Source organism: Eretmochelys imbricata, chromosome 9, assembly GCF_965152235.1.
Source record: "Eretmochelys imbricata isolate rEreImb1 chromosome 9, rEreImb1.hap1, whole genome shotgun sequence".
NCBI lineage: Eukaryota > Metazoa > Chordata > Testudines > Cheloniidae > Eretmochelys > Eretmochelys imbricata.
The window spans coordinates 103,098,342-103,112,625 of record NC_135580.1 but is presented as its reverse complement, the minus strand read 5'-3'; the positions used below and the strand labels follow the sequence as shown (position 1 = coordinate 103,112,625).

General features: G+C 48.3%; 1 protein-coding gene across 2 annotated transcripts in view; it reads right to left on the bottom strand.

Annotated features, from left to right (window-relative positions):
• TAF1 (TATA-box binding protein associated factor 1) overlaps positions 1-14,284 on the bottom strand; it is a 143,679-nt gene that overhangs the window by 18,298 nt on the left and 111,097 nt on the right. For both annotated transcript variants that reach the window (XM_077825992.1, XM_077825990.1), the window contains exons 32-33: positions 7,393-7,485; positions 6,912-6,996 (exon numbers count right to left, since the gene is read on the bottom strand). In XM_077825992.1, the coding sequence (XP_077682118.1) occupies positions 6,912-6,996; positions 7,393-7,485 (178 nt within the window). The remainder of the gene's footprint in view (positions 1-6,911; positions 6,997-7,392; positions 7,486-14,284) is intronic.

Here is a 14,284-nt window from a genome sequence, read left to right as displayed (position 1 = left end):
CAGCACCAATGTGCACTACAGAGGTGTGATTTCTAAAGTGCACTAATGTGTTCCATGTTAATTGCTCCACGTAGACCTTGCTAGTGTGCACTAAATGATCCCTAGTGCACTTTAATGTAATGCTGTTTGAAACAGACATTTGTGGTAAATTCAGAGTGTCTGTCCTCATACACAGAATGTCTGAAGACTGGCTGTTTGGAAGTAGCAAGCAGTGTAACCAAGAAAGAGGAAGAATAGGAGACGTTTAGGTGAGAACAGCAGCCTGTAGGACCCAGCTACAAAATGCAACATCTGAAGAAGATGCTACATCAACCTTGGAGTGTTTGGTGAAGATGTATGCAGAATGCCAGGTACCTGCTCTGCAGATCTCCTCAGAGAGCACTATTGTTTTCTGGCCTATGAGATAGAGACAGATCTTGCTGAGTGAGTTTAAAACTGGAAAACCTCTTTTTTCTAAGCTTCTAGGATAGTAAATCTTACCCAGCTAGAAACGGTCATCTTGGAGGCTTGAGGCCCTTGTTTTACAAGCATAGGTAATAAACCTGCATAGAATCCAAGCAGAATTTTGATAGATGGTACCATATGACTTTCTGAAGAGCTAATCTCTTGAGGATGGAGTTGTTTAGGACAAGGAAAGGCAGAGTGATGCCCTGGCTGAGAATCATAGAAACATAGGTCTGGAAAGTACCTTGCGAGATCATCTAATCCAGCACCCTGTGCTGAGTCAGGACCAAGTATACCTGTCCTAGACCAGCCCTGACAGATGTTTGCTTAAAAAGATGTTTTGGAAGCCTTTTTTCTAGGGAGAGAGCCCAAGGAGGGTTAATGGCAAGGAGATGGATGAGGAAGTTGGCTGGGCAGTGGAATCAAGGAAATGGATTCCTTCCCAGCATAAATGTCAACCATCCGTTTTGAAAGATGATGGTATACGTGCCAAAGCAATTCAATTACTGTGTGTTGCATTGTGGCAAGTGGCTAAAAAGTCCAATTCTTGAGCGACAGTCCTTGCCAAAGATAATGCAAGCCTAAGGTGCAGAAGATGGAGCTGCTGCCCTACTAGCACTTGAGGCCTGGTGCACTTTTCCTCTTCGCTTTCCTTGCTCTCCAACATCTGACTCCCTGGTGCAGCGCAGCCCTCCATTGTAGCCTGTTGCTAGCTGCATCCTCCCAGCTTTTGGGGTCAATGTTGAAAGTTTTCAAGTCCATCTTGCAAACATCCTTGAACCTGAACCTAGGTCAGCCCAGTGGCCTTGGAGCATCTACAAGTTGTCCATACAGGAGACCCTTTGGAATGCATCCATCCTCCACCCAGTGCAGATGACCAAGCCAGCAGAGAAGTCTGTGTTTGAGAATAACGAGTAGATTTGGTAATTTTACTTTTTCAAGTACTTCGGTGTTAGGAACTTTGGTTTCCCACTTGATATGTAGAAGACAGCAGTGTGGAAGGTGTTTAGCCGCCTCTCATGCCTGCTGCAGGTGGTCCATGCCTACCCACCATACACCAGTATGCTCAAAACACATATTTGGTAGACCGGTATCTTTGAGTTCATTGTCAATTTCCTGCTATCACACACACTTGGTTAGTTGGCTAATTGTGGTGGATGCCTTTCCAATGTGAGAAATAAGCTCATCATCCAGAGATAATTTATCTGATACTATTGATCCTATATAGCAGGATAGTTCCTTTCCCAACTTTTAGTGCGATGCTAGCTGTTAAAACATCTGGTGCAGTCAACACACCTTGTGTCATAATCTTTGTCTTCTTTAGACTGATGATTTGTCCAAATTCATCACAAGCTATTGCAAAACTACTGCAAAATTGCTGGAGCCCCTCTTCACTGTGTGTGACAAGTACCGTGTGACTGTCAAAAGGAAGCTCTCTTATCAGCAGGTATTGGAGTTTGCTCTTTGCTTTTAGACATGCAACGTTGAAAAGTTTTCCATCTGATCTGGTATAGAGATGTACACCCTCAGTGCTAGAGTAGAAAGCATGATGAAGCAGCACATGGAAGAACATACAAAAGAGCATTGGTGCCAAAACACATCCTTGTTTGACTCCAATGTCAATTTCAAAGCTGTCAGATTGATCACCATCATACTGTAGCCTTTTGTGCCATCACAGATGGATTGAATCAGACTGAGGAGGATTGGGGAGCAATCAATTCTCTCTAGCAATTGGAAAAGTCCCTTTCTGCTGACCAGAAGCCTGTGTAAGATCTGTGAAGGACATGTAAAGAAGTTTTTCTTGCTCTTGACACTTTCCTTGCAGTTGCTTTCGTGCAAAAAACAGGTCAATACATGATCTACTGGCATGGAAGCCACACTTACTCTCTGAATATACACATTCAGCATGAACCTGCAGTCTTTCAAGAATGACCTGTGCAAATGCCTTGCCACAACACTGAGGAGAAAGAGTCCTCTGTAGTTTTTGCAATTGCTCCAATCTCCTTTGTTTTATACAACCTTATGTGTTGGCATCTTTCACGTCTTGTGGTACCCCCTCCCTCCCTCTAGCAGGCAAGCAAAACATTGTGCAGATGTTTAAGCACCTTCTGTCCTCGTTATTTCAATACTTCAGCTGAAATTCCATCTTTTCCTGCAGCCTTTACTGATGTTAGGGAGGCAGCTGTTTCAAGCTCATTTACAGATGGTTCTATATCACGCTCTGATAGTCTGGAGCTTGGGGATCACATTTAGAGCTGCTTGAGAAACAGTGGATTCTGTGAATAGAGTGAGATAGTATTGCTTCTGTCAATGATGATGTTTTCATTAGTGTGAGGCAACCTTGGCTGAAGGACCAACTGCTTTCTTAATTCCATCTACCTTCCTCTTAGAACTCCTTTTTCAAAGGATGTTTGCATCTTTTTGCACAGAACAAGCCAGTATGATTGAACACATTGCCTTGCTGTTCATTGCAATCTGCTCTTTACTCCTGGGGAAATTCTGCACCACTGCACAATGCAGAATTTTGCAGAAATTGATGTTGTGCACGCATAATTTCCTTTCCCGCACAGAAATGGGCTGCAGTGCTTCTAGCCACAGCTAGTGGTGGCCGGACCTGGCAAAGCCCAGCTTGCGCACAGAAGACACTGCTAGGGGGAGCAGGAGGGAGCTAGAGGGTTCCTGGCAGCTGCAGTTCCCAGCACACCCTGAGGGAAGGAGAGGGTGGTGCACAGGAAACTCTGTGCAACCCTGGGACTGAGCATCAGGCTGTTTCCGGATCCCTGGGCTCTGGGGAGAGGGGAGATGTCTGGGTAAGGGGGCGATCCACAGCTGGCTCTAGCAGGGAAGGGGGTGCAGGTATCTGGGCTGGGGGGGCCCCATGGCTGGGCTCTGGGAGGGAGGAGTTCTGAGTGTCTGGCCCCAGAGCTGGGCTCTGGGGAGTGGGCAAGAGGGCAGAGAAACAGGAACTAGGTTGTCACGGGGGTTTCTTTAACTCTCTACTCCTGAAGGAATGTGTGTGTGTCTGTATTGTTACAGACATACTTGCTGACAGGTATTTTGAAATAAATTACCAAAATAATTGAAACTGGCATAATTTAGTGTTATTTTGACAAAAAAATTGCAGCATTTTAGAATATTGTGTGCAGAATTTTTAATTTTTTGGTGCAGAATGCCCCCAGGAGTAGCTAGCTCTTGGTCAAACTAAGGTTAGCACAAACTTCAGGAGAGGATTTCATGTTGTAGTGAACATATGCTGTGCATTTTGCTTCAATAACTGGAAGTATTTCTTCAGAATATTCTGCAAACCAGTGCTTATCCTGTACAGTCCTTTTACCAAACGCTAAGGCTACACTATAGTATAGTGTAACTGAGTGTTCCATGGTGCAGCAGCTCTCAAGGAGATTCAATCAGTGACATAGCTTGCTTCCTTGAGATTCACAGAGAATTAAAGACACCTTCCTTGGCTTTTTGTGTTGTTGATGTTAATGCATGGGCAACAGCTTTGTCTAGTAAAATGAAATTTCTGTAGTGAAAGTTACATTTTGCAGCATACAAGTGCATAGTCTGCGTCACAAGAACAAGTTCTTCTCTTTAGAGATGACGGAAAGCATTGGGGCATATGTACTGATAATGTTGGCAAAGCCACCTATGGTAGATATTCTTAGTGATGCTATACATTCTAATGTTGCAATGGGACATTTGACCATGTGTGCTAATGAGTTTTTGACTGAAAAACCTATCCTATGTTCACGGTTGTCTCATTCACTTTTTCCATGCCAGAAAAAGGTGTATTTTATCTCACGTAGAGAGTCTGTGTCAGCTACTCTGATTTCAGAGAGAGCAGCTACAATGATGTCAAGCGTCTCTGTCAATGAGGGTGGACTTTCTAGGATCACTGACCTTCTCTTGATAATTTGACGTATCAATGCACATTGTCCTCACATTCCAACAAGCAAGTTTGAAGAGGGCAACCAATGTACTCAAAAAAGTTTGTACGCCTAGGCAGAAAACAAAAAGAGACAGACTTGCCTTAGGACCAAAGCCCTCCTCCTCTCAGCAGTAATGACTAGGCTCAAATGCTTGGAAATTAAGATGTTTGAAGCCAGCACAGCTGCAGGAGATGCTGGAGGGCAGAGCTTAGTTGCAGTGTCTACCACCCGATGTTTTCTCCTCTAGCCTTTGTTCATCCAAGAACTAGCTGCAAGGCAGCAGTGCCAGGCTGAATTACCACTTTGTGGATATTATTTTTTATTACAATGGATAGCAGACCTACCCTCAAACCACTCCAAGCATAATTCCCGTGATAGCTGTAATGAGCAGGCCAGGAGCTGCAACGCAATTGTGCAAGCAGCTTCTCATTCAGAAACAAGAGCGTTTCTGGCTGGACTAAACCCCTGGGGAGCAGACTGAGGCAGCAATCAGTAGTCACCAGGCTTAGGTGCAGTCTGGCTGGAATCAGATTGACAGGAACAGAGTGTGGGACAGAGGATTTGATGGCCTGTCAGCCATGAACCAATCAAGTCCCACATTCTAGCAGTGCAGTCTGCTGCTCTAGCCATAGCTAAGGTTGCCAACCTTCCCGGTTTCGCCAGGAGTCTCCCAGAATCAGGCTCCATCTCCCAGAGGTTACTGAAGCCAAACAAGGAGATTTTAGACGACTAAAAGTCCAGCAGAGCATCTGGGTTAAGGAAGGCTCCCTGCCTGCCCTGGCTCTGTGCTGCTCCCAGAAACGGCCAGCATGACCCTGCGGCCCCTGGGAGGGCGGGGAGGCAGAGGATCTTGCACGCTGCCCAGCCCCATGTGCCGACTCCGCAGCTCCCATTGGCCAGAGATGTGCCGGCCACTTCCGGGAGCAGCATGGGGCCAAGGCAGGCAGGGAGCCTACCTTAGCCCCACTGTGCCACTGACCGGGAGCCGCCCAAGGAAAGCGCCACCCGGCCAGAGCCCATACCCCTCACCTTACCACACCCCCACCCCTTGCCCCAGCCCTCTCCCACACCCAAACTCCCTTCAAGAGCCTGCACCCCCCCTCCTGCACCCCAACCCTCCCCCAGAGCCTGCATCCCAATCCCCTGCTCCCTCCCAGAGCTTGCACCCCAACCCCCCCCCAGCACTGAACTCCCTCCCAGATTTTGCACCCTGCACTCCCTCCTGCACCCCAACCCCTTACCGGGGCCTGGTGAAAATGAGTTAGGATGAGGAAGAGTGAGCGACGAGGGAAGGGGGATGGAGTGAGCGGGGCAGAGACTCAGAGAAGGAGCAGGGCAGGGGGCGGGACAAGGGTGTTTGGATTTGTGTGGTTAGACAGTTGGCAACCCTAGCCATAGCTAGTGCGCTACAGAAATCACTAGACGCTGCCCCACACCGTCCCGTGACCCAGTGACTCTGCCACAATGAAGCCAGCAGATCATGAGTGAGTCATCTTCAGCCAATCCCCCCAGCTAAGGTAGGCAAAGATCAGTGATGAGGCATGGACAAGCGGTCTAGAGTGTACCCATCTGGCCGCACAGATCGGAGATGATCACAGTCACAGTCCAGGACCAACGTACTGGAAGGGAGGAGGGAAGGAGAGAGGAGCAGAGGCATAACTGCCTCTAGCACCCAAAGGTTCATGGCCCAACCCTACCCCCGATAGCGGAGCTGCTGAAAGAAGGTGCTTGCTCTACCTACCGAAGCAGCAGACTGGGGACGTGACCTAATTCTAGGTCTTACACAGGAGAAGCAGTCTAAGGCCAAAACAGAGTTTCAGCTGCTTCTGTGGCCTGTGTGGGCATGGTTAAACCAGCAGTCTCCAGACCATAGGATTTTACTGTGCGTGAGAAGTTCCTGTTGTAAGGCCAGTGATGGGATCAGCACTAAACAAGTCTATAAGCCAATTGATTTGTGCACTAAAGAACACAGCTGCAGTAAAGGGGCTTGAGGTGGAGTTGCAAATGGATTTCAGTAGGTGGAATATTAGAAGAAAGAAAGGCAGGGTTTGGAGGAAGTGAGTCAGGGTGCTTGTCAGTGAAGGAGACAATGTGTTCTGATCACTCAAAAGAGTCCAGGATAGAGGTACGGAGCCTTCTGTAAAGAGGAGGAGGAGGAGAGGGTAGGGATTTGTTGCAGAGTTTTGTAAATTTGGCTCTTTTTGAAACCATCCTTGACAGATGGCATTGTGCATGCTCTGTCAAACTTTCCAACCCTTCCAACATCAATCTCAGGTGGTTATAAAGAGTACAGTTTGTTTGACATGAAGTAACCTTTAGGTTTACAGAACTACGACTGAATTCTTTTAAATTTAAACAAAAGAATTAGACTTCTGAAATGTAACCATAATCCCATGGCATGCAGAAAGATTATTAGGTGCTAATTAAACATAACTAGGTTTGGGGCACTGTCTGTTTTAAAGTACTGCAAGGGTTTTGGAGTGGTCAGATATGGTTTCAGGACAGGGTAATGACGGGGCCGATATTGGAATTACTTACCATTGTACTTAATGCTGTTGGCAAGGATCAGTTTAACATCATCCAGGAAGGTCTCCCTGTTCTGATACTTGTGTTTGGAGATATTCTGGAAGAAATTACTCAGTGATAAGAACAGCCATACTGGGGCGGACCAAAGATCCATCTAACCCAATATCCTGTCTTCTGACAGTGGCCAATGCCAAGTACTTCAGAGGGAATGAACAGAACAGGTAATCATCAAGTGATCCATCCCTTGTTGCCTTTTCCCAGGCTAGGGACACTCCAGAGCATGGTTTTGTATCCCTGACCATTCTGGCTAATTGCCACTGACAGACCTATCCTCCATGAATGTATCTAGTTCTTTTATGAACCATGTTAAAGTTTTGGACTTCACAAAATCCTTTGGCAAAGAGTTCCACAGATTGACTGAGTTGTTTGAAGAAATACATGAGTAATAGAGTTAAACACTTTCTTAAATGGCTGCATGATTTAAATTGCATACCTTGCGGATGGTCTCTAGGTCCATTGGATTGATGATCACTTTGTAATAATCTGGAACAAACTTTTTATTAACTGGATGATGAAATGGCCAAGACTGCAAAAAATAAAAACACAGACAGACATAATTGGGAACAAATCCTTTTAGAAATGATTATTGGATCTTGAGGCCAAGAGAGAGATTTTCACAAAATAATCTTCCAGAGCAGTTGGCTCTTAGGTACAGATTCTGTATGGACCAGATATGTTTATCACAGTGATTCCTGCATTCAACAGTACAGCCTGAGCAAGAATCAGAGATAAACATAGGACTAAAAGAGCTACAAAGCAAGTTAGTTTTCTATGTCCTTCAACAGCTAACAGCAAGAACCTGTGCTATACAAAGCAGCTCTTACCCAGTGGGCTTTACTATTTAGTATCGTTGTTATTTTCCAAGTAGTAGCTAGAATCACTATCAAGAACATTAATTCCTTGAAAAGTCAATGCAGGAAAAACATCTAAATTCTGCATCCACAGGAAACTATCAGCAGGAGCCAAACATCTAAAGCCTGAGATTTCTGTGGAGGAAAAGGAAAATTCAAAACCCGAACTCCAGCCAACTTTTCCTTTCTGAAGCCTAATAGAAAAGCATCCAAATGGAAGAGTCTGTCGAAGTTTTAGAGGGACAGACACCAGGACAACTTATTCATATACACATAGCAAATCAGAGGCGAACTAGGCAGGGCAATCTCTTAACACCACCCCACCCCTACATGGGGTTAGGTTGGATATTAGGAAAAACTTTTTCACTAGGAGGGTGGTGAAACACTGGAATGCTTTACCTAGGGAGGTGGAGGAATCTCCTTCCTTAAAAGTTTTTAAGGTCAGGCTTGACAAAGCCCTGGCTGGGATGATTTAATTGGAGATCAGTCCTGCTATGAGCAGGGGGTTGGACTAGATGACCTCCTGAGGTCCCTTCCAACCCTGATATTCTATGATTCTACATGTCACACTATAAATAAGGCTACGATTTGTCATGGAGGTCACGGATTGCATGACTTTACCGGACCTCTGTGACTTCTAGGGCTTCAGGAGGAGGAGGAGGCGGGACTGTGCACCCCTACCCTGCAACTAACTAGGGCTAGCTGGAACCAGGATCCTACAGGCCCAGCCCCAGGCCTTCCACTGGAGGCTGCAGCCAGGGCCCTGTGCCCCAGCCCCACAGCATCCTGGGATTGGCAGGGGCCACACGCCCCAGCCCCACAGTGTCCCAGGTTTGGCAGGAGCCATGTGCCCCAGCCCTGCGGTTTTCACTGGGGGCTGCAGCTGGGGAAGCACACCCCCCCCTTGCGGCTTCCCAGGGCCATGTGTGCCCCCCCACGCTGTGGCTGAGGCGCGGCTGGGGCTTGGCGGGGGCTGCAGTCAGGGTCGCGCACCCCTATCCCACAGCTGTGGCCAGCTCTGGAGCAGGGCCTGCGCATCCCCTGTGGCTGTGCCCCCCGCTGCGGCCGCTGGAGCAAGGGCTGTGGCCCTTGCCATGGCAGGGGGCTCGGCCTGTCAGTCATCCCCCACATGGGACTCCATTCCTCCCCCATACCTAGCCCTGTCTCCCCTCCCCCCCACCATTATTTGTAGTAAAGTAACCAACAGGTCGTGGCTTCCGTGAATTTTTGTGTATTACCCGTGACCTGTTTGTGACTTTTACTAAAAATAACCAAGATAAAATCTTAGCCTTAACTATAAATCACTAAGTCCTGGTCTACACATAAAGTTGTACCAATTTAACTGAAGGAATGATTTTATACTGGTTTTGTTAAACTGGTGCAACTTTATGTGTGGACTCATATCACTTTAAATCTGGCTTGTAGCTGTTTAACTTGCACCTGTAAATTTACCGATGCAAGATAAACTAATATAAGCCAGATTTACGATAGAAGAGAGCCCACACAAAACTAAATTTGTTTAGTTGAACTAGTGCAACATTTGCATCCAGATATGCCCGCGTCAGCGTCTTGTACGTCCAGCGGCCTAACAGAATTTTCTTGCTCTGCTTGGTTAAGCTTAAGGCTTCAAGAACAGTGGTGAAAAAATGCCAGAGAGCTGGCGTGATACAATGTGCTGTGCAGTGCACTGAGAACCAGGTAAACTGGACTGCATTCGTAAATGACTTCTCTGTCTCAGCTACCCTTCTGTAAATGAAGATAATAATGCTGATTTAATTTTTAATCAATTTCCAGAGTGCACCATTAGAAACTTTACTTACAGATTTACTACACACACTTTAGCATAAGGGCTTGTCTAAATGAAATTAGTTCACAGCAAGCAGGGGCATACATTTAACCCACACTAGCCTGCCACGCACTAAATGCCCATGCAGACTCTGCTGCCATGCACTAAAAGTTCACTAGGGCGTTTCAATCTACCCTGCTATGAATGGGAGTAGATTAAAGCGCAGTAAGGAACTTTTAGCACATGGCTGCAGAGTCAACACAGTGTGGGCACGCTAGTACACTCTAACATCCAACATAAAGAGACATCATTCCTCTGGGGAGGAATGCAGCTTAGGGAAAAATATATGCAAATTCACCGCCTGGTTCAAATTAAACAGAGTCCACCTTGGATACAAACTTCAGGTGTGGCCAGAGCATAACCTGGTCCTTGGAGAACTGTGTGTAAGGAGGCCCAGAAATCAGGACTTGCAACTCACACACCCTGGCAGAGGTAATGGCTATCAAGAATCCAGTTTTCTGAAACAGGATGGGCAGTGGACAGGAAGAAAAGGGCTCGAATGGAGGCCCCATTAGAGCTGCTTAAAGCCATGTTCAGGTCCCACAAGCAGACCAGCTCTTGGACCAGAGAATTCAGGAGAAGTCCTTTCAGAAATTTCTTCACCATGTCGTTGGAGAAACCCAATTTCTCTTGGATAGGTGAATGAAACACCTATATTGCTGCCAAGTGCACTTTCAGAGAACAGACTCCTAAGCCCAATTCCTGAAGGTGTAGCAGATACTCCAAGATATCCTGGATGGAAATCTCCACCGGATGGGTCCCACAGGCCAAGGACCACACAGAAAACTTCTTCCACTTCGCCAAGTAGGCCATTTTAGTGGCAGGCTTCTTACTGTTAAGTAGGACCTACTGGACAGCCTCTGAACAACGCTCTTCCTCCTCATTCACCCATGCAGCAGCCATTCCATAAGGTGCAGGGAACTGATTGCCAGATGCAGGGTGTGGCTGCGGTCCTGTGTGAACAGGTCAGGAAGGAGAGAAAGCAGCATGGGGGGCTGAATTGACAAAGCAAGGAGATACGAGGGGTGTGCAAACCCAGGGAGTGGAGGGTGGCTCGAGAGTCCTTGAGCCCATGAGTCTAGAGTCAGTTAGCTCAGAAAAGAGCCCCGAACCCTCAAATGGCAGGTCCTGTATCATGGTCCGCATCTCCTGGGACAGCCCAGAAGCCTTCAACCAGGAGATGCGCTGTATAGCCACCACCGACGCGAACACCCTGGCCGCCGAGTCCAGGCCATCTGGAGGGCTCACCACCACGGTGAGCTCTTGGGCATGATCCTGTGGGAGGGCCCCTGGGAACTTATTAAGGGAGTCCCACAGGCTAAAGTTATAATGTCCCAGCAGGGCCTGGTGGCTGGAGATGCTAAACTGTAAGCTGGCAGTCGAATAAACTTTTCTTCCGAATAAGTACTCTCTTGGCCTCCTTATTTTTAAGTGTTCTGCTGGGGTGGCTCTGTCTGTCCCTTTCATTTACTGTGGACACGACCAGTGATGCCATATGGGGATGAGTATACAGATTCTCAAAGCCCTTTTCAGGGACATAGTATTTATTTTCTGCTTTCTTAGATGCTGGTGGAATAGATTTGCCACACTGATTTGGCTATCTTGAGCACCCATGGGTGGATGGGTAATGCAATTATTGCCAGTGTGGTGGTTGAGATGACACTGAAGAGGTCATTTGCCTCTTCAGCGACCTCCTCAATTAGCCAGCCCAAATTCTCCGCCACCAGTTTAAGGAGGGCTTGGTGCTCCTTAAAACTGTCCAGGGGACTGCTGGTGTGAGAGGGTTTGGCCACTGCCTCGTCCGGGGACGACAATGACGATTCAGTGGCCTGAGGGATGGCGTCACCCCCTTCTTTGTCAGGGGAGGGCTCCCTCGGTGCCAGAGTACCGGGCACGGGTTCTGCCTCCATCACGGCGCCGTGCTCCGATTGTGGCACCAGCGGCACCTTGGTCGGCTTGTCCGACGTAGCCTGGGAGTACTGGACCAGGAGCACCGGCACCTCCCACGGATTCCAGTACTGCCAGTGGGGAGGCCCAGGCCCCTGCTGGGTACCACGGCCAGTCCCGCCTCAGTCTCCAGCGTCGGAGGGGAGTCACCCCGCCGCGCCGACAGGCTGAAGCCATGGTCCAAACCCAACCACTGCCCCCCAGTGACAACGGCAGGGCCATCGAGGCCTGAGTCTGCCTACTGACCCTGGGTGAACACTGGGGCGATGGGGAGTAGTGCCGCCTGCCAGAGGGGTACCAGGGTGAGCGTGACTGACATTGAGATCCGCAGCGAGCCCTCCAGGATGGGGACTGACCGCAAGGAGACCTTCTGGGAGAAGGTGTTTGGCATCTAGGCAACCTATGGCCAGAGGGCTGTCGGTAACGGTAGTACGGGGCGTGGCACCACAAGTCCGGAGTCCCTCACCTAGTAGGAGGGGATCTTGATGGAGATCTTGGCCATCTGGCTGGCTAGCTAGAGTGCAGCGCCAGGTCCCAAGGTCACAGTGAGGGGAACTTGCGTCTGCGATCCGGCGACCTGGGGTGTTCTGCCAGTCTATGCTGCAACACCCCGGTGGCCTTCCCCTTCGGTGTCACAAGCGGAGCCGTCTTGGTCACCTGGCGTAGCACCTGTGAAGTCAGCTGTCCTCGCTCCTTGGCCGCCAAGACCGCTTTGGGCACTGCGGGCCCCATCACAAGCTGGGAACCCCTGCCGTTGCCTGGGGTGGGCAGAGGGTCCTTGGCAGGGGTGGTGGGTCTGACCTCTGTGGTACTCCCATAGCAGGCACATAGCCTGACAGGTTCTTTGGCCGATGATCCTCTCTTCTTTGGTGCCGAGGGACTTAGTTTCTTCAGCTTCTTCTTTGGCACTAGCGAGACGGAGCGGTGCCAGGCCAAGACCAGTGCCGGCGGTGTGCCGCACACTGAGGCCAAAGTGCTGGGTGTAGGTGCCGCAGTGGAGGGTTCTGACACCAGGAGAAGATCAGCCTCCATCAACGATGCCCTCAAGCAGATATCCCACTATTTCTGAGTCCGCGGGCAAAAGTTCTTACAAATGTGTCACCTGTGCTTACGATGGCCTTCTCCCAGACACTTAAGCGTGCGGATCACTGATCGGCATCGGCCTGCTGCACGACACACATGGTTTAAAGCCAGAGGAGCGGGGTATGCCCTGTATGGGGCCAAGTCCCAACAGGGAGTCTTAAGTAACACTATCAACTAACTAACTAGTCAATGGATAAACTGCTAATGTTCTTGCGAAGCAAGACAAGGCGCTCCAACCAACCGTCATGGGCGGTAAGAAGGAACCGAGGGGGCACAGGGCCGGCAGTGCCTGATATACCACCACATGGGAGCATCACTCCAGGGGGCGCCACAGCCAGCCCTATGGATACCACTAAGGCAGAAATCTCCAACTACTGTGCAAGCACTCGAAGAAGAATTAATGAATATATATCAATATTTCCCTTTATGTCAAATGGTCAACCCTTGGGAAAACACTCATAACCAGGGCCTCCACCACCAACTTGTATTATCTAAACCTAGAGTTGTATTATTCTTTTAACAGACAGACAGATCCTCAGCCCTGTTCTGGTAGCCCAAAGTCACCCTACAGCCAGTTTATTCAGCCCCTTGAGGATTCCATCTGCATTAGGGGAGCCTCAGGATATATGACAACTCCTGCACCACTCTCTCAGCCCCTGGTACAGAAGTTATGAGAGCGGAAAATGGCCAAAATATACCTACACCCCAGTGATCCCTGGCTTGTGCACCGGGACTTTTCCAACTTGTGCCAGCATAGATCAGCCTAGAAAATTAAAACAACCTTTTTTTCCTTCCCCGACGCCCATTCTTGCGCCAAGCATAAGTCAAACAAACCTGTAAATATTCCTAAAGATTCCCTGACATGGCCCTAAGGGGGCAGAAACATGGAATCTCTTCCCTGACTTCCCAGTAGGATTTAATGCTGAAATGCATATAATGAATCAATAAGTAAAGTTTAATTGAGTGCTCCAGGCAAAATTTCTGTTTTCTTGTCACTTATTTGCTCAATGTTATTTCACAATATAATTTTTTTTAATTTAAAAACATAGTTAGAGCTCGATGTTTATATGTACTCAGAGTGTCTTGAGATCCGGAGATGAAAAGTGCTACATACAATTAACACAAAAGCACTATTACCACTGTAATAACACTTTACATATCACCTTGCGCAAGGGGGTCTCAAAGATGACAAATATTACTGCTGTGTTACTAATATGGAAACTGAGGCACAAAGAGCAAGTTACCCAAGAGTAGAACTAGTCAGGCATTTTCCAACAAAACAGGCTTTTGTCAGAAAATGCCAATTTGTCTTGCAGATGTGTATCAGGTTTGATGAACCTTCGATGAACCACAAGCAGAGTTCCAACGGTGTTTCCTGCCAGCTCGCCTGGTTGACTGCTAGGAAGCCCAGAATTCTAGGGTTCGTGGCTCCAGGACAGCCCCACCATGAGTTCTGCCCTGGCCTGGGGATGCCAGGGTTTCCAGACTCCTGGGCCAGCGGGCTCTTCAGGCTGCTCAACTCTCACAGAATAGGGAACCAGCAGTCCCAAGAGTCAGGCAACCCAGGGAACCAGCTGGCCTGGTAGTCTAGAAGCCAT